The sequence below is a fragment of the Jaculus jaculus genome, chromosome 17 (assembly GCF_020740685.1).
Source record: "Jaculus jaculus isolate mJacJac1 chromosome 17, mJacJac1.mat.Y.cur, whole genome shotgun sequence".
Taxonomy (NCBI): Eukaryota; Metazoa; Chordata; class Mammalia; order Rodentia; family Dipodidae; genus Jaculus; species Jaculus jaculus.
In genome coordinates, this window is record NC_059118.1 from 3,487,416 (window position 1) to 3,507,523 (window position 20,108).

The 20,108-nt window shown below is 46.3% G+C and overlaps 1 protein-coding gene across 3 annotated transcripts in view; it reads left to right on the forward strand.

Annotated features, from left to right (window-relative positions):
- Positions 1 to 5,527: 5,527 nt before the first annotated feature.
- The window catches only part of Ulk4 (unc-51 like kinase 4), a 345,903-nt gene continuing 331,322 nt past the window's right edge, over positions 5,528 to 20,108 (forward strand). For all 3 annotated transcript variants that reach the window (XM_045136900.1, XM_045136901.1, XM_045136902.1), the window contains exons 1-7: positions 5,528 to 5,631; positions 10,576 to 10,758; positions 13,947 to 14,046; positions 14,222 to 14,361; positions 16,012 to 16,174; positions 17,269 to 17,370; positions 18,576 to 18,659. In XM_045136900.1, the coding sequence (XP_044992835.1) occupies positions 10,621 to 10,758; positions 13,947 to 14,046; positions 14,222 to 14,361; positions 16,012 to 16,174; positions 17,269 to 17,370; positions 18,576 to 18,659 (727 nt within the window). In that variant the 5' untranslated portion in view covers positions 5,528 to 5,631; positions 10,576 to 10,620. The remainder of the gene's footprint in view (positions 5,632 to 10,575; positions 10,759 to 13,946; positions 14,047 to 14,221; positions 14,362 to 16,011; positions 16,175 to 17,268; positions 17,371 to 18,575; positions 18,660 to 20,108) is intronic.

Genomic DNA, 20,108 nt, shown 5'->3' on the forward strand with positions numbered 1-20,108 from the left:
TCCAGGACCCTAGCCCATAGGGCTGTACACTCCACACTGGGCTGAGTGTTCCTGCCCCAGTTTACCTAATCTGGAAACTCCCTTACAGATGTGCCCGAGATCTGTCTCCCGGGTGATTCCAGATCCAATCAGTTTGACAACTGGGGATTAAACTCAGGCTGGCAGGCTTTGCAAGAAGTGCCTTTAACCACTGAGCCATCTCCCCAGTCCCATACTAATGTTTTGACATTCTAGAGCTTGCAGATTAATTAGCCTGCAAGTCAGCAGGACCTGTAAAGTGACTTGATAGCTACTGTCACCCATTGTGATGCCTATTTTTTTTTTTTTTTTGAGGTAGGGTCTCACTCTAGCTCAGGCTGACCTGGAATTCACTATGTAGTCTCAGGGTGGCCTCAAACTCATGGTGATCTTCCTACCTCTGCCTCCCAAGTGCTGGGATTAAAGGTGTACACACCATGTCTGGCTCTGGCTTTCTACATATTTTTTTTGACACTGAGTCTCATGTAGCTGAGGCTGATCTCACTGGCTGTGTAATGGAAGATGACCTTGAACTTCTGATCCGTATGCCTCCACTTCTGGAGTGCTGGATTGACAGGCTTGTGCTACCCAGTTTTATACTGTGCTGGGAATTGAACTCAGGGCTTTGGGCATACTAGGTAAGCACTCTATGCATGAAGCTGCATCCTCAGCTCCAGGATCCACTATTTGCTCATTGCTTGAGTCTCAGGCTAATGGAGTGCTTGGCACCATAAGTCTTTGTCCACATTTGTTGGATGCATGGATGCTCCCCATAGGCTTCCTCTCGATTAGCCAGACTTTGTCTCTCATAGTCATTAGATAGTCTTCACCCATGGTTGCCCCTAGAGCAGTTGGTGCCTCAGTAATTCAACCTGAAATGGTTACATGGGTGCTGGGGAACTGAACCCAGGCTGACAGGCTTTGCAAGCAAGTACCTTTAACGTCTGAGCCATTTCCATGGCTCCTGAGATGGGTACTTTTAGTCCACACTGCCTTCAGAGTCATCGCAGTTCCTTTGTGAGGCTGGGTTCAGGTGATCTCTTCCTCTCTACCTCCCAAGTCGCTGGGACTACAGCAGGCCAGCGCTGGGATCATTTGTCTTCCTCTTTTATTATTAAAATTTAAAATAGAGGTTGAGAACTGTCTCCAACAAGTACCAAAATAGCCCAATGGAGAAAAACCAATAAGCTGGAAATAGACTTTAATGCATATATTAAAATTTTGGCCTATAATAAGGGAGATAGGAAAAATTCCTAAGGAAAGAGAGAGTTTTAGCACCAGTATAATTGCATAGCTATTCTTAGGAGTAATAAAATTCCATCATAATTTCAAATGTTTGCCAAAATAAATTCTAAGAAGATTAAATAATCAGCTGTAAATGTGAACAAAAAAAGTACATGAGCAACTGTCTATTCTCCAACTGGAAAATACCTTTCTAAGTTTAAAAATAATTAAAAATATAAACAAAAGTATGTCTTTTTTTTGAGGCAAACCCAACAGACTAGCCTTTTTTTTTTTTAAATGAGAGACAGAGAGAGAGAGAAAGAGAATTGGCACAACAGGGCCTCCAGCCACTGAAATTGAACTCTAGATGTGCAACCTTACATGTTTGCATCACTGTGTGTCTGGCTTACATGGGACCTGGAGAGTCAAACATGAGCTCATAGGCTTTGCAGGCAAGTGACTTGACTACTAAGCCATCTCTTTGGCCCTTGTATTTGTTTTAGTCATTGTGAAAATGGCTGAACTAATTAATTTGGGCTGGGCTTGGTGGTGAAACTCAGTGAATTTCAGGTCAGCTTGGGCTATAGTGAGACCCTACCTAAAAAAAAAAAAGCAAATCTGGGTGTGGTGGCACACACCTTTAATCCCAGCACTCAGGAGGCTGAGGTAGGAGGATCTCCATGAGTTTGAGGCTACCCTGAGACTCCATAGTGAATTCCAGGTCAGTCTGGGTTAGAGTGAGACCCTACTTTACCAGAAAAAAAAAAATCCTAGAAGGGTCTGGGGAGATGGCTCAGCAGTTGAAGGTACTTGCTGGTAAAGCCTGCCAGCCTAGGTTCAATGACCCAGTGCCCACATGAAGCCAGGTGCAGACAGAAAGTGGCATATGCATCTGGAGTTCATTTGCATCAGCAAGAGGCCCTGGCATGCCCAATCTTGCTCTCTGAAATAAATACATAAATCAAAAATAAAATAAACCAGGCTGGAGAGGTGGCTTAGTCGTTAAGGCACTTGCCTGCAAAGCCTAAGGATCCAGGTTTGATTCTCCAGGTCCCATGTAAGCCAGAAGCACAAGGTGGCGCATGCATCTAGAGTTCATTTGCAGTGGCTACAAGCCCCGGTGTGCCCATTCTCTCTCTCGCTCTCTCCCTCTGTCTCCAATAAACAAATAAATAAAAATAAATCTTTAAAAAATAAAATAAACCTACAAAATAATTTCTTTGAGCTAATAGGTCCAGTCCATCTACCTAGTGTTTCTGGGCCGTGGCAAGACAGAGTATCTTGGAACAGATATCCTTCAGACATGCCCCGAGTGACCTGCTTCCTTCAAGTAGGCCCTACTTCCTTAATGTTTACACCGTTACCCAAACCAGTGACCCTAGCTGGGGACAAAGCCTTCAACCCACGAATCTATGGAGGATATTTCACATCCAAATCATAATACACAGAAAATAATGAAACTTTTTTTTCTTGGTTCTTTCTAGGTCAGGCCTCACTCTAGCCCAGGCTGACCTGGCACTTGCTGTATAGCCCCAGGCTGGCCTGGAACTCACAGCAATCCTCCTACCTCTGCCTCCAGAGTGCTGGGACTAGGCACACGCCTTTAATCCTAGCACTTGGGAGGCCGAGGTAGGAGGATCACTGAATTCAAGACCAGCCTGACACTACAAAGTGCTAGGATTAAAGTTACGTGCCACCATGCTCAACAAAACTACTGTTAAATTTTTTAAAAAATTTTTTTGCTTTATTTATTTATTTGAAAGAGAAAGAAAGAGGGAGAAAGAGAAAACAAGAGAGAATGGGTGCACCAGGGCTTCTAGCCATTGCAAACGAACTCCAGACACATGAAATACCTTGTGTATCTGGCTTACATGGGTACTGGGACTTTAGGCTTTGCAGGTAAGTATCTTAACTGCTAAGCCATTTCTCCAGGCCTTGTTAAAATTATCTCAAATAAATATTTTTATTTATTTGCAAGCAGAGGAGAGAGAGAGAGAGTGAATGTGTGCACCAGGGCCTTTATCCACTGTAAATGAGTTCTATATGAGTGCACCACTTTGTACATCTGGTTTTATGTGGGTTCTGGAGAATCAAACCTCAGTCATTAGGCTTGGTAGGCAAGTACCTTAGCTGCTGAGCCTTCTTTCCATACTGTTAATAACATTTTAGTGTTAATTACTTTTTTTTTGTTTTTTTTTTGAGGTAAGGTTTCACTCTAGCATAGGATGACCTGGAATTCACTACATAGTCTCCGGGTGACCTCAATTCTCATACCTCTGCCTCCCCAGTGCTGGAATGAAAGGCATATGCTACCACACCAGACTTTCATTCATTTATTTTCAAGGAGAGAGGGAGGGATTGAAGAAGGGAGAAAGAGAGAGGGAAAGTAAATATGGGTGTTCTGGGACCTCTTCCTACTGCACAAAACTCCAAACATGTGCACCACTTCATGCACCTGGCTTTACACGAGTACTGGAGAATTGAACCTGGACTGGCAGGCTTTGCAGTCAAGTGCCTTTAACCACTGAGCCATCTCTGCAGTCTAGAAATGTTAAATCTTTGACATCCCTATCACACAGAAATTTATCCTCTGACAAGAAAAATCCAAGACGTTTGTACAGACTGATGTTATACGAATCTTCCCTGCTGTGTTACCTATATGTCAGGAAAGAAAAGAAAACTAAGTTTTATTCTGGACAAGGCCAGTGTGCCTCTTCCCTCCCCCTTCAGAGACTTTTCACAGAGACTAGTCTCTTTGCTTGGCCTGGATTTGTAAAAGAAAAGTCAAAATCCAAACAATCTGCAGATTCTTGGGCTTACTGTAGAGGTTCTCTTCTCGTTTTGAGACAAAACACACGGCCAGAAGCAGCACGTGGAAGGGAAGGCCTTACCTCCAGCTTGTAGTTTGGAATGGGATTTTCATCATGTCAGGGAAAGCAGGGCCCGGCCACAGAGTGAGGCACCACCTCTCCACGATGGCAGGGAGAAAGTAGCCAGAGCAGTTGAGTGCTGCCCCACGGCCCACTCCCAGCAACACACCTCCTCCAGCAAGGCTCCACCTGCCAGAGGCTCCGCAGCCTTCTCAAACAGTCCTGCAAATGGGGATTAAGTATTCCAGTACATGAGGCTCTGGGGAGGGTGAGCATTTTACATTCATACCACACTTGCTAAAGGTACAAATCAAAAGCGAGAGAAAACTCCTTAATAGATGAGGAAAGATTCTCTGTCTAGTGGAAGGTGATTGACAGATAATTCAAAGGAAATCTTTTGCAGTTCAGGGTGGTATGGCCTTAGACAACTGACAGATAACTCAGCGGCTGCCCCAGGTGACAGTTGGGACGTACAATTTTCCAACTAAGGCAAGACAGAGAGAGGGGAAGAGTTCTGTCCTGGGTAGAAGAGATAAGAAGAAAGAAAGAGCTGGAGGTAGTGTCTGAGAGTCACATTTGGTGTGGTTGGCTTTGGTTGATATTATTGATTTGCAAGCAGAGAACAAAAGTAAGAACGAGGAGGACAGGGAGAGGGCAAGAGGGGGCGGGAGAGAGAATATGAATGCGCACGCCCGGGCCTCCGGCCACTAGAAACTCCAGACGCTTGCAACCACCTTGTGCATCTGACTTCATGTGGGTACTGAGGCGTCGAAGCCAGGCCGTTGGACTCTGCAAGCAACTGCCTTGAGCAGACGAGGCTCCTATCCAGCCCATTCCTCCTGTTTTAATGTTTACATTTGACTTGATTTTCTTTGGGGGGTGGTATATGTGATGTGATGTGGTGTGTGTGTGTGTGGGCACAAGGAACACTCAGTTCATCATCCTTCGGGCAGTCTGCACGTTGCCATGGAGACGGGATGACCGAAGGGAAGGGAGTTGGACCTGTCAACCCGGGCACTGCTCTTGTGAGTCGGCTGTGCCTACCCTTTCCCCAGCCCTGGCTGGCGGGCATCACCCTGGAAGCGGTGCGCGGTCCAAAGCTTGAAGGGCGGGGCACTCTGGCTCCTCACTTCCGGGATGCAGCCAATGAGAGCCGAAGCCCTCAGCCAGCCAGCGCCTTGCTCTGCTCCCAGCGTCCTTCGGTTGCCGTGGAGACGGGATAGTTTACCCCCGCTCAACACATCCCAAACGCCCGGGACGCCGAGCCAGGAAGTTCTCACGCTGCCACCACAAATCCCGCTCCTCAGCTCGCTCGGCCGGGGAACCGGGGCGGGCGACGCCACTTCCGGCGAGATGCCAACCAATCAGCGCCCCCGAGCCTTTCCCGCGTTCGGCAGGTTGCCATGGGGACGGGCTGGGCGCCCGTAAACGCGAGGGGCGCGGTCCCCGCGGGTCCGACCAGCTTCCGCTCGCGAGTCCGGCGTCGTCGGTTCCCGGGCGCGTCTCGCACGTCGTCCAGGTGGGTGGCGGCTGCGGCTTCGCTGGCCGCGCGGGCGGCTCCGAGTGACCCCCGGATCGGGGACGGGCTGCTGGGGAGGGAGGGGCCCGCCCCGTCCTCCAGGACCCCCTTGCCCCGGCCCTCAGCGCCCGCTTCGGCTCCGGGCACTCGGGCGACTCCTCCGGGACCTGGGTGCCCAGGACATGGGGCTGGAGGGACGGCTGGCAGCGTCCGCGCTGCCCGCGAGCGTCCGCGTGCTAGCCGCCCAGTCACCGCCCTGAGCGCCGGGCTTCTGCTTCTCTCCGTCCCGGGCTGCATGAACCCGGAACGTGCGCTTCTGTCCACTCCCCGGAGGACGCGGCACTTTTGACTTTCTGTCTGTCCAGGACTGCATGAACCTGGGATGTGCACTTCTGTCCACTCCCCGGAGGACGCGGCACTTCTGATTTTCTGTCTGTCCAGGGCTTCATGCACGCGGGACGTGCACTTCTGTCCACTCCCCGGAGGACGCGGCACTTTTGACTTAATGTCTGTCCAGGGCTGCATGAACCCGGAACGTGCAGCTCTGTCCACTCCCCGGAGGACGCGGCACATTTGACTTTCTGTCTGTCCGGGCTGCATGAACCCGGAACGTGCACTTCTGTCCACTCCCCGGAGGACGCGGCACTTCTGGTTTTCTGTCTGTCCAGGACTGCATGAACCTGGGATGTGCACTTCTGGCCACTCCCTGGAGGACGCGGCACTTTTGACTTAATGTCTGTCCAGGGCTGCATGCACCCGGATGTGCACTTCTGTCCACTCCCCGGAGGACGCGGCACTTTTGACTTTCTGTCTGTCCAGGGCCGCATGCACTCGGGATGTGCACTTCTGCCCATTCCCCGGAGGACGTGGCACTTTTGACTTTCTGTCTGTCCAGGGCTGCATGCACTCAGGACGTGCACTTCTGTACACTCCCCGGAGGACGCGGCACTTTTGACTTTTTGTCTGTCCAGGGCTGCATGCACTCGGGACGTGCACTTCTGTCCACTCCCCGGAGGACGCGGCACTTCTGATTTTCTGTCTGTCCAGGGCTGCATACACTCGGGATGTGTAGCTCTGTCCACTCCCCAGAGGACGCGGCACTTCTGATTTTCTGTCTGTGCAGGGCTGCATACACTTGGGATGTGTAGCTCTGTCCACTCCCCGGAGGACGCGGCACTTCTGATTTTCTGTCTGTCCAGGGCTGCATACACTCGGGATGTGTAGCTCTGTCCACTTCCCGGAGGACGCGGCACTTCTGATTTTCTGTCTGTCCAGGGCTGCATGCACTCGGGATGTGCATTTCTGTCCACTTCCCGGAGGATGCGGCATTTCTGATTTTCTGTCTGTCCAGGGCTGCATGCACTCGGGATGTGCACTTCTGTCCACTCTCCGGAGGACGCCGGCACTGCAGGCGAGGCGGTCCCTCGTTTCTGTGAAGGGATAACGCCGCTCCTGTGTGTTGCTACCTCCTAGTCTGTGCAGAGTTGGTTGAATGCATATTTGTAATTGGCTTTGACTTCTGGTTTCTCAGGTCATTCTCTAGATTCAAACTGACCCAGAGATGCATCATGCTTTTTTTGTTTTTTTTGAAGTAGGGTGACGCTGTAGCCCAGATTGACGTGGAATTCGCTATGTAGTTTCAGGGTGGCTTCTAGCTCTTGGCCATCCTTCTACCTGTGCCTGTCCAGTGCTGGGGTTAAAGGAGTGTGCTGCCATGCCTGGCTACACTTTTTATTAAAAAATATTAAGTATGAAAAATATAGTATTTATTATTGGCAAGCATCGAAAAAAGAGACAGAATGGGCTCGCCAGGGCCTTCTGCAAACTTGCTCACGCGGGTCTGGGGAATCAAGCCCAGGTAGTTAGACTTTGCAGGCATGTGCCTTTCACACTTGAGCCATCTCCCCAGCCCCACATCTCACTTGTACAAAGTGAGGGAGACTAAAGTCTGCTGTCTGAGAAAGCACACTGGGTGAGGATATCAGAAAGAAACCAAGGCAGCTCAGACTGTGAAAGTCAGGCAACTGGTACTTTTGGGGAGCAGAATGACGCGGTTAGGGTGCTCTCACACAGGAGCTTCCTGAGTGGCTGACAAGGTGCTGCTTCCTGCCCTTGGTGGCAATTACCATAATAGCCCCCTTGTAATTACTTGCTTTATTGAGTTTTCAGTAGTTGAGTTTTATTTTACAGGTAAGAAGGTACAGACGTTTGGGGGTAGTTGGGTGAGGAGGGTTGAGACTAAGGTGTTGCTTTGTAGCCCATGTGTTAGAGGGGTGGCAGTCCTCCTGCCTCAGCTTCCCTAGTCCTGTGTGGGTAGATCTCCTGTAGCACACCAGCTACAGATATTTTTATGGAGTGCTGAGGAATGAATCCAGGGCCTCATGCTCTACCACTGAGCTACATCCTTAGTGCTCTTTTGGCTTTTCTTTTTCCTTTCCTTTCCTTTTCTTCTTTTTCCCAGGTAGGGTCTCACTCTAGCCCAGGCTGACCTAGAACTCACTCTGTAGTTACCAAGCTGGCCTCAACTTAAAGCAATCCTCCTACCTCTGTGACCCAGTGCTGTAGTTAAAGGTGTGCACCACCATGCTCAGCTAACTTTGTATTTTGAGACACTCACTAAGTTGCCAAGGCTGGCCTTGAACTTTTGATTCTCTTGCCTCAGCCTCTCCATCTAGGATTACGGGCCTGTCTCTCTATACATAAATACATGGGCCTTTAATGGAGAATGTCTTTGTACTAGGGAAAGATATATATATATGTATGTATGTATGTATGTATGTATGTATATATACACACACATATATATATATACATATATACATATACATTATATATATATATATATATATATATATATATATATATATGTATGTTTGTATTAGGGAATTTCAAGTTTGATAGGTAATTTATTTTTTTGGGCTTATTTTTGTGTGTGCATGTGTGTAGAGGCCAAGGATAATTTGGGGTGTTATCCTCAGGAATGTTGCCCATCTCTTTTTATTTCATTGTATTTTATTTTTTAAGATTTCATTTATTTATTTGGAGAGAGAGAGAATGAGAATAGAACCAGTATTCTAGGGCCTCCTGCCACTGCAAACCGACTCCAGATACACATGGCACTTGTGCACCTGGCTTTATGTAGGTACTAGGAAATTAAACTTAGGCTGTCAGGCTTTGCAAGCAGGAGCCTTTAATCACAGAGCCATCTCTCCTTGCTGCCCATCTCTTTTTAAAATTATTTATTTGCACATGTATACATATTTGTATGTATGTGTGAGTGTGCATGGTACCAAACTGTTAAGCCATCTTCCCAGACCCTGTTCACGTTTTCATGAGACAGGATCTCAGTGACCTGAAACTCACCAAGTAGGTTAGATTGACCGACAAGCCCCAGGGATTCATGTCTGTCTCTTTGTACCCAGTCCTGGGCTTATCAGCACGCACCACCGCTCCTCTCCTGCTTTTTTTTTTTTCTTCTTTTCTTAACCTGTGTTCTGGGGATTCAGCTTCTCAGGCTTGGGCGGGAAGTACTTTACTGACTGAGCTATCCTCCTAGCTTGCACCTACATGGAAATCTAGATTCTGCATGGAAGAAACATGCTAGATTGTGCCTTTCTGTTCCCCTCCATTACTCTCTCCGGTTCCTGCCTCCTCTCTACTGTTAGACTTCTTCCCCTTCCCGCCGTTTCCCTTCTGCTTTCATGTGTATGTATTTAAATCTGTATTTCGCATATGAGAGGAAATGGGATATTTGCTTTTCTGATACTGACTTATTTCACTTAACAACTTGATCTTCATTTCCACCCATTTTCCTACAAATGACATCATTTCACTCTACCTTACAGCTGAGTAAAACTCCAGTGGATGGATGGATGGATATGTGTGTGTGTGTGTGTGTGTGTGTGTGTATGCATATATATATATATATATATATTTGTATATTTGTGGTATATGTGTGTGGAGGCCAGAGCTCAGTGTTGACTCTCCTGCTCTCCACCTTATGTTAATTTGGTCTCTCACTAAACCTGGAGCTCACTGATTGGCCTAGACAAGCTGACAAGAAAGCCTTGGGGTTCCACCCGTCTTAGCCTCCCCAGAGCTGGGTGTACAGGTGCCTGGTACATGCCCCTATGCCCTGTACCAGGGATCTGAAACCAGGTCCACATATGTGGCCAATACATACAATTTCCAGACACAAGCAGTACTTTGTGCATCAGGCTTGATGTGGGTGCTGGGGAGTGGAACCCGGGCTGTGAAGCTTTGCCAGCAAGTGCCTTTAATTGCTGAGCCCCCACTCTAACCCTTGTGTTGATTTTGTATGGGGTAAAAGATTTGCTTAAAGAAATGATTCATCATCAGCCTGTGGCACCATGGCTTGTGCTGGACAGATCGTGGTTGTTTATTTGTACAAACAAGATGCCAACTCATTCTGCCTCAACAATCGCAGTCAAAATGGAGTAAATTGCTATGTTCTTTGTACAGAGTTACTTAGGGGAAGGAAGAATCTGAAAGCCACTGTTTTATACAATATGGAGTAACTGATCTCTACAATTGCCATTCCATGTTTATTATAAAATGGTTCTGCTTTAGCCCAGGCTGACCTGGAATTCACTGTGTAGCCTCAGGGTGGCCTCAAACTCACAGCTGCATCTCTGCCTCCCGAGTGCTGGGATGAAAGGTGTGCGCTACCATGCCCAGGTCTATTTTCACTTTTTTGGTTAAGGTCTTGTCAGTAGGAAGTTGATTGCTGGTTTGTGGATTATTTACCTGTCTTCTCTTCAGTGCTGTGCATTCTATAAAAAGAAAAACACTACCCTCAAACAGTGGTAGGTAGAACCTATGAGTTCATGAAATCATCAGGTTTATTTATGTATTGAATACCCGATGCTAAACAATGGTTCGGTCAGCTTGCATTTTTCAGTGCCATTTTTATTTACTTTTTAGGAACTAGAGGTGGTATTCCACTACACATGAGAAAACATCGCAGACATGGAAAACTTCATTCTGTATGAGGAGATTGGCAGAGGAAGCAAGACTGTTGTCTACAAAGGGCGCCGGAAGGGAACAATCAATTTTGTAGCCATTCTTTGTACCGAGAAGTGCAAAAGGCCTGAAATAACGAACTGGGTAAGTCAAGCGTTCTCCTGAGAGACACAGCTGTGACCAGGAATGGTGGCAGAATGGGCGTGGTGGCACATGCAGGTCATCACCGCACTCGAGACAGAGGCAGGATGAGGTTGGAGACTTCAAGTCCAGTCCAGGCTGCATGGCATTAGAGGCTTTCTCACAAAACCGTGGGTCTGTGTATGGTGGCGCACGGCTTTAATCCCAGCACTTGGGAGGGAGAGGTAGGTGGATCACCTCGTGAGTTGGAGGCTGCCCTGAGACTACATAGTCAATTCCAGGCCAGCCGGGGCTAGAGTGAGACCCTACCCTCCAAAGAACCAAGCAAAACCCAAACGAACAGAACAACTGAGGACTGGGTCAGAATACTTGCCTGGTATGTGCAAGGCCTTGGATTTGACTCCCAGTACTCCAAACATAAATTATTACCAATCACTAACAAAAGTAAACATGCAACAGAAGCCATTGATCACATGGTATCAAATACCACATTTTCTATATGTGACCACCAGTCCAATTTGTCTACTTATTTCTTATTTGGTTGTTTTTTATTTTTATTTTTAATTTTTTGGTTTCTTAAGGTAGGGTCTCTCTCTAGCTCAGGCTGACCTGGAATTCACTCTGTAGTCTCAGGGTGCTCTGTGTGTGTGTGAGATATGTGACAGTTTATCATGAAATTTACCTGGAGTTGTGAGCAGTTGTAAGGTAAGCATGATTAAGATATGTTTGTAGATTAGGTATAGCAAATGCATTAAAAAAATATTTGAGAGGGAGGGAGAGAGAGAGGGAGAGAAAGAAAGACAGAGAGAGAATGGGTTCGCCAGGGCCTTTAGCCACTGCAAATGAACTCCAGATGTATGACATTGTGCGCTTGCATCACTGTACTTCTGGCTTATGTGAGTCTTGGAGATTCGAACATAAGTTCTTAGTCTTCCCAGGCAAGTGCATTAACCACTAAGCTATCTCTCCAGTCCTAGTAAATGCAGTTTTTAAAAAATTGTGTATTTTTATTTATTAGAGAGCGACAGGCAGACAGAGGAAGAGGGGGCAAGAGAGAAAAAGAGAGAGAGAGAAAAGAGGGGGTGAGAGAAAGAGAGAATAGGTGCACCAGGGCCTCCAGCCACTGCATATGAACTCCAGATGTATGTACCCCCTTGTGTATCTGGCTTATGTGGGTCCTGGGGAATTGAGCATTGAACCAGGGTCCTTAGGCTTCATATGCAAACACTTAACCACTAAGCCATCTCTCCAGCCTATAAATGTATTTTTAATTATGACATTTCCAACTTCCAGTGGGTTTGTTGGATGCAATGATTCACAAAGTCAAGGGATAGCCACCACCAGAAGCAGCTATTTGGTGCATACTTTTGGTACCTATGTAAATAATTCTTTTTAAAAAAAGTATTTATTTATCTACTTGATGGAATGATGGAAAGAGAAAGAAAGAACGAGGGAGAGAATGGGTATGCCAGAACCTTCTGCTGCTGAAAACGAATTTCAGATGCATGTGCCACTTTGTGCATCTGGCTTTATGTGGTTATTAAAAAATCAAACCCAGGTAGTCAGGCTTTGCAAGTAAGTTCCTTTAACTGCCGAGTCATCTGTCCAGCCCAGATCATTCTTTTGCAGTTTGTGTTCGCATGAATATATGTTATGTTTTAAAGTCATACATCATTAGCATTTGTTCATGTAACCAGTCTTCATAGTCATCACTTCTTATGTGTGTGTGTGTATGGTGTGCATGCATGCATGTCTGTTCTTGTGTGTGTATGCTCATGTACATGTATCCGCATGCATGTTGAGGCCAGAGGTTGATGTTGGGTGTCTTCCTCAGTCTTTCTCCATCTTTTATTTATTTATTTATTTTGAGATGGATTATCTCAATGAACCTTGACTTCACTGATTCAGCTAGACTAGGTAATTAGCAAGCCCTTGGGATCCTCTTGTTTCTGCCTCCCCTAGTTTTGGGGTTACTGGCATAAACCACTATACCTTATATTTTATATGGGTGCTGGGAATGTGAATGCAGGTTCTCATGCTTGTATGGAAAGTATTTTAACTGCTGACCAATCTCTCCAGCCCCATAATTATTGTTTCTAGTACCTTTAAATGAATTCTGTGGTTTCTCATCTGTCTTTAATATATGTTTTTAAAAAAGTTTATTTATTTTATTTACTTATGAGAGGGCGAGAGAGAGAGAGAGAGAGAGCGAGCACGTGAGTGGGTGCTGCAGGGCCTCTAGCCACTTTAAACAAACTCCAGACGCATGCACCACCTTCTACGTTTGGCTTACATGGGACCTGGGGAATTGAACCTGGGTCTTTTGGGTTTGCAGGCTAGCTCCTTAACTGCTAAGCAATCCTTCCAGCACTGTCTTTAATATTTTATTTACTTATTTATTTTATTAAATAAAGAGAGATAAATAGGCAGATAGAGAGAATGGGTGTACCAGGGCCTGTAGCCACTGCAAATGAACTCCAGATGTGTGTGGCTCCTTTGTGCATCTGGTTTATGTATATCCTGGGGAATTAAACCTGGGTCCTTAGGCTTTGCAGGCAAGCATCTTAACCACTAATCCATCTCTCCAGCCCTCATCTGTTTCTTTAGTTACATTTGGGTGTTTCTTAGGAACAAATATTTAAGAACTCTTTGCTTAAGAGTGAATGCTGTGTGTTTTTTATTTTATTTATTTATTTTGAGAGAGAAATAAGGAGACAGAGAGAGAGAGAGAGAGACAGAGACACACACACACACACACACACACACACACACACACACAGAGAGAGAGAGAGAGAGAGAGAGAGAGAGGGAGGGAGGGAGAGAGAGGGGGAGAGAAGGCACGCCAGGGCATTCAGCCACTGCAAATTAACTCCAGATAAATGTGCTGCCTTGTGTATCTGGCTTACGTAGTCCTGGGGAATCTAACCTGGGTCCTTTGGCTTTGCAGGCAGGCACCTTAACTGCTAAGCCATCTCTCCAGCCCCTGTGGTTTTTTAAAAATTACTACTTAATTAACTAAATTGCATGAGTGTGCGTGTGTATGGCTGTGCCAGGGTCTTTTGCTATTGCAAATGAACACCAGATGCTTGCACCAGCACCACTTTTCCCGCCGGCTTTATGTAGGTACTGGGGAGCTGAGCATCTTTAACCTCTGAGCCAGCTCCCCAGCCCCATGTTGTATGTTTTTATAGGTCCGTCTCACCCATGAAATTAAACACAAGAATATCGTAACTTTTCACGAATGGTACGAGACCAGCAACCACCTCTGGATGGTCGTGGAGCTGTGCACAGGTGAGTGTGTGAGAGCCTGTGAATGGAGCCGCCCTGGGCAGCATCAGTTGTAACGCTTGCATCGCTGGGCCCCACCTGTGCGCATCCCTCCCTGCCACCCTATCTTGATCATTTTCCAGTCCTGTCCTCTGCTGTTGGCGGGTGATAATGGATGACTTTAATCAATTTCTCCTAGGTGGTTCCTTAGAAACGGTTATTGCTCAAGACGAGAACCTCCCCGAAGATGTTGTCAGAGAGTTTGGGGTTGACCTGATTAAGGGGTTGCATCATCTCCATAAACTTGGCATTGTTTTTTGTGACATTTCTCCTGGGAAGGTAATTTATGAGTCTTAATTTCTTAATCCAGAGTGCTTTTCTCAAAGGTACTTTTTAAACTAAGGAAATATATGTAGTACCTATGTAGAGCTGCTTGCTTAAGCTTTCTGCAACAGTCTTTTTTCTTTGTGTGTGGGTGGCATATGCCCACGTCTGTGCCACACAGCCCTCCATGTGCTTCATCTGGTGGATGCGCTGCCTGTGTTGGCTGGAGAGGAACCATGGGTGGTTACTTCATCCTCTGCCCTTTCTTATTTGAGCTGGAGTCTCTTACTGATCTTAGAGTTCACCTGTTTTTTTTTTTTTTTTTCTCCACGAAGGTAGGGTCTCACTCTAGCCTAGGCTGACCTGGGACTTACTCTGTAGTTTCAGGATGGCCTCAAATGCACAGCGATCCTCCTACCTCTGCCACCACATTCAGCTGTATTTCATTTTATTTTTAAAATTTATTTATATTTTTCCATTTTTAGAGAGAGAGAGAAAGTGTGTCATACAGGGAGAGAGACGGGAGTGGGTGGGTGTGGGGGAGAACTGGCGCACCAGGGCCTCAGCCATGGCAATTGAATGCCAGACTTGTGCCACCTAGTGGGCACATGTGACCTTACACTTGCCTCAGCTTTGTGCAGCTGGCTTACATGGGATCTGGAGAGTCAAACACAGGTCCTTAGGCTTTACAGGCAAGCACCTTAACCACTAAGCCATCTCTCCAGTCCCTTTTTTTGATTTTTTGAGGTAGGGTTTCATTGTAGCCCAGGCTGACCTGGAATTCACTATGTAGTCTCAGGCTGGCCTCAAACTCACAGCGCTCCTCCTATCTCTGCCTCCTGAGTGCTGGGATTAAAGGTGTGCACGCCACACTCGGCAGTCACTGTCTTTTACCTTGGTTTGCAGCAGAGCCTCTTGTTCACTGCTCTGCTCACCAGGCTCTCTTGGGATGCTTCCCTTTCCATCTCCTGTCTCACCATAGGCAAGCAGCTGGAATTGTGGTCACTTGTGTTAGTGTCCAGCTTTATGTGGGTTCTAGGGGTCCAAGCTTGTGTTGCTAGGCATACACAGCAAGTGCTTTAAACACTGAACCTTATCCCCAGTCTTCCCACTCCCCAGGTTTCTTCTAAAGACAGAAAAGTTATCAGATCCATTGCAACTGCTCAGCAACTTAAAATTATTTATTTACTTACAAAGAGAAAGACACAAGACAGAGTGCACCAAGGCCTCCAGGCACTGCAAAAAAAAAAAAAAAAAAAAAAACAAAAAAAACCAAAAAAAAAACAACAACTCCAGATGCCACTTGGTACATCTGGATTTATGTGGGTCCTCGGGACTTGAACTTGGGTTGTTAACACTTTGCAACAAGTGCCTTAACTGCTGCCTTAACTGTTAAATGACTTGCCAAGACATGGTACCACTTCCTGGCACAGTTTCAACAATCACCAGATAACTTGTGACTATAGATTCTGTAGCACACTCAGGCCAGGCATAGCTCTCTGCCTGTGTGACTCAGGTGCTCCTTACAGCTACCTGAAGTGCTTGGGACATTTTCCCCATTTGGCACTGAGAGGGTCCCAGAGCACTTACAAGAGCTTCCAGAAGATGTGCAAATTGAGCCAAACTTGTTTCTGAAAACAATGGTGTTTTTTAAAATTTTCCCAGATACTCTTGGAAGGGCCTGGCACATTGAAGTTTAGCAACTTTTGCTTGGCAAAAGTGGAAGGTGAAAATCTGGAGGAATTCTTTGCTTTGGTGGCAGCAGAAGAAGGAGGAGGTGATAGTACAGACAACGTGCCCAAGAAGATCATGAAGAACAGAGTCAAAGGTGTGTGGCCCTGGACCGTCACATGGGGTGAAAGTATGATATCAGACTTGGGTCATCCAGCCATCACATGGGGTGAAAGTATGGTGTCAGACTTGGGTCATCCAGCCGTCACACGGGGTGAAAGTATGGTGTCAGACTTGTATTTTGTCACTTGTTGAAGTTCCCTTTGCATGGCTGGGACAGAGCACGTGACCAAAAGCAGCTGAAGGGAGGAAAGGGTTTCTTGTGGCTTAAAGTCCCAAGTGGAAGCTTCCTGAGAGCAGGGGAAGACATGGCATGAGCAGAGGCTGGACATCACTGCTTCCACAGCAGCTGGCAGGAAGTAGCAAGGGAGTGAGCTGGGCTGTAGCAAGGGAGAGCGCAGTAACACCCCTGTGCCCACCCCAGCAACACACTCCCGCAGCAAGGCTCTGTCTCTCAAGTTGTCACTAGCTGGGGACCAAACATTCAGAACACATGAGTTTATGGGGGACATCTGATTCAAACCACCATGGTCCCCAAATACTGTATGGAAAATTGTAATGACCAGGAGAATTCTGGATGCAGGAATAGCATTATCCCTGGTCTGAAGTGTGCATGCAGCTGTGATGCTGGCTTGGGCATGAGAACCAGCAGCAGCATCCGCATCGTGCCCTTGCTCTTGGCTTATCACCCACTCATCAGAACAGAATACTGTTACTTACCTACTTATTTATTTATTTGAGAGAGTGAGAGAAAGAGGGGGGAGAGAGAGTGAGAGAGAGAATGGGTGCACCAGGGCTTCTAGCAACTGCATGCATGCACCACTCCATATGCATGCGCCATCTTGTGCAGCTGGCTTTACATGGGTACTGGGGCATCTAACCCAGGTCTTTAGGCTTTGTAGGCAATTGTTTTAACTGCTGAGCCATCTCTCCAGCTCCTATAAAATGTAATCTTCAGTTAGAAAACATTAAAGAATGTGAAATCCCATGACATTTTATTCACATATGATGTTCCCTCCTGACTTTTTCACCTCACCAGCACTCTGCCAGGCAGATTTGTGCTGAAGGAATATAAATGTCTAACTGAGCCATTCTTTGTCCTTGTTTTTCTTCTCTTTTTTCTTTTCTAAGGATCTCCTGTATATACAGCACCAGAAATCATAAAGGGTGCCGACTTCTCCATCGCCAGCGACCTCTGGTCTTTGGGCTGTTTGCTTTATGAGATGTTTTCAGGTGATTCCTTTGTGGTTCAGTATAAAGTCAGCTAGATGGAAACAAAGAACAAAACACAGGAGTTTAGTCTGTAGCTTGTGAGTGTTTGACCTAAACTGTATCAAAAAGCTGATTTTACACACTTTTTTTTTTTTCCCGAGGTAGTGTCTCTAGCCCTGGATGACCTGGGATTCACTTTGTAGCCTCAGGTTGGCCTTGAACTCAGAGTGATCCTCCCACCCCAGTCTCCCTTCCAAGTGCTAGGATTAAAGGCATGTGCCACCACACCTGACTGTTCTATACATTTTAGATAAATTGCTTTGTTTTAGACATATGGAGGCTCTTAGGAGCTCTGTAAAATGTAGGTAATTTTTAATAAATATCTGGAATAGTGAAATGTTAGTCTAACCATTAACACTAACTATTAACAGAAATGTCTGTTAGGTGGCTTTTAAAAAATATTTTATTTATTTACTTATTTAGGAGGGGGGGAATAGGTGCTCCAGGGCCTTCAGCTACTGCAAACAAACTGTAGACACATGTGCACCTTGTGCATCTAGCTAATGTGGGTCCTGGGGAATTGAACCTGGATCCTTAGGTTTTGCAGGCAAGTACCTAACCACAGAACCATCTCTCCAGCTCAAGAATGCATTTTTTTATTAGAGAAATAAAAAAATATATAAACAGTGGTCTTGGTAGGCATATTAGCCATTTAATATTAGTGATTATTTTTTGAGGTAGGGTCTCACTCTAGCTCAGGCTGACCTGAAAATCACTCTGTAGTCTCAGGGTGGCCTCGAACTCATGGCAATCCTCCTACCTCTGCCTCCCAAGTGCTGGGATTAAAGGCATGTGCCACCACACCCAGCAGTGATTTTGTTTTTAATGAGAGAGAGAGAGGGAGAGAGAGAGAACTGGCATGCCAGGGCCTCCAGCCACTGTCATTGAGCTGTAGACATGTGCACATGTGTGACTTTGTGCACTTGCATCACCTTGTGCATCTGGTTTACGTGGGACCTGGAGAGTCGAACATGAATCCTTACGCTTGGCAGGCAAGCTCCTTAACTGCTAAGCCATCTCTCCAGCCTGAGTGATTGTTTTGCTTCTAAATTATATGAATCCCATATTTATAAATTATATAAACTTATGTGAAATATCTATATTTGAGTTAAGTTTAGAATTATTGGTGGCAAGCTGTTTAATTTTGCAAATTAATGCGATTTCAGGAAAACCTCCATTCTTCTCAGAAACAGTTTCAGAATTAGCTGAGAAGATTTTATATGAAGATCCTTTACCACCCATCCCTAAAGGTAGGACTCCCATGGTGAGTGTGTAAGTTCACATCCTAGGGTCCCACATGGTGAGTGTGTCAGTTCACGTCTTAGGGACCCGCATGATGAGTGTGTCAGTACACATATTAGGATCCCGCATGGTGAGTGTGTCAGTTCATATCCTAAGATCCCGCATGGTGAGTGTGTCAGTTCACATCCTAGGATCCTGCATTGTGAGTGTGTCAGTTCACGTCCTAGGGTCCCACATGGTAAGTGTGTCAACTTACATCTTAGGATCCTGCATGGTGAGTGTGTCAGTTCACATCTTCAGATCCGGCATGGTGAGTGTGTCAGTTCACATCTTAGGATCCTGCATGGTGAGTGTGTCAGATCACATCCTAGAATCCCGCATGGTGAGTGTGTCAGTTAAATCTGAGGATCCCGCATGCTGAGTGTGTCAGTTCACATCGTAGGTCCTGCTTACATCTTAGGATCTTTCATGATGAGAACAGTTAACTTACATGTTACCTGGAAAAGAGGACTGTCACCTTAACCATTCTTTGTAATTTGTACCTGCCAAAGCTAAGTTTTTTTCTTTTAAATATTTTATTTATTTGAGAGAGAGAGAGAAAGGGAGAGAGAGGGAGGGAGGGAGGGAGGGAGACAGAAAGAGAGGGAGAGAGGGAGAGAGAGAGAGAGAGAGGGAGGGAGGGAGGGAGGGAGACAGACAGAAAGAGAGGGAGAGAGGGAGAGAGAGGGAGAGGGAGGGAGAACATGGGCTCACCCAGGCCTCTAGCCACTACAAACAAACTAAAACTACAGATACATGTGCCACCTTGTGTATCTGGCTTAGTGTGGGTACTGAGGAATCGAACCTGGGTCCTTAGGCTTCCCAGGCAAGTGCCTTGACCTCCAGCCCAAAGCTAAGTTTTTATAGTTGTCCCAGATTAACTGTATGTTCCCACCATTCTCTGTACTGACATGAGACAACACACTATCACAACATGGATTGTTTTGTGTTCCTTTGTCACAGGAAATCTGGTTTAAGATTTAAAGAGCTCTAAGCATATAATTTTTGTATGTTCTGTTTATTTTACTTATGTTCATACTTCATGTAGTTATTTCTAGGATAGTGTCTCAGGGGATGAAAGCAGGCATTTATCACCTCTTTTGAATCTGCACGCTACTCTGGAAGTCTAAATAATCATGGGTCCTGGTGCGCGTGCGCACGCGTGCATGCGTGCGTGCATGTGTGCGCATAGGTACATATGCATATGTGTGTGTATGAGTACGGAGGCCGGATGACGACCTTGGGTTTCGTTCTTCAAGTGCCATCTCCTTTTTGGAGACAAGGTCTCTACTGGCCTGGACTCTCCAAGTAGGCTAGGTTGGCTGACCAGATAGTCCCAGGGATCCTCCTGTCTCCACCTCCCAGCACTGGAATTACTGGCATGCACCACCACACACACACACACCAAGGTAGGGTCT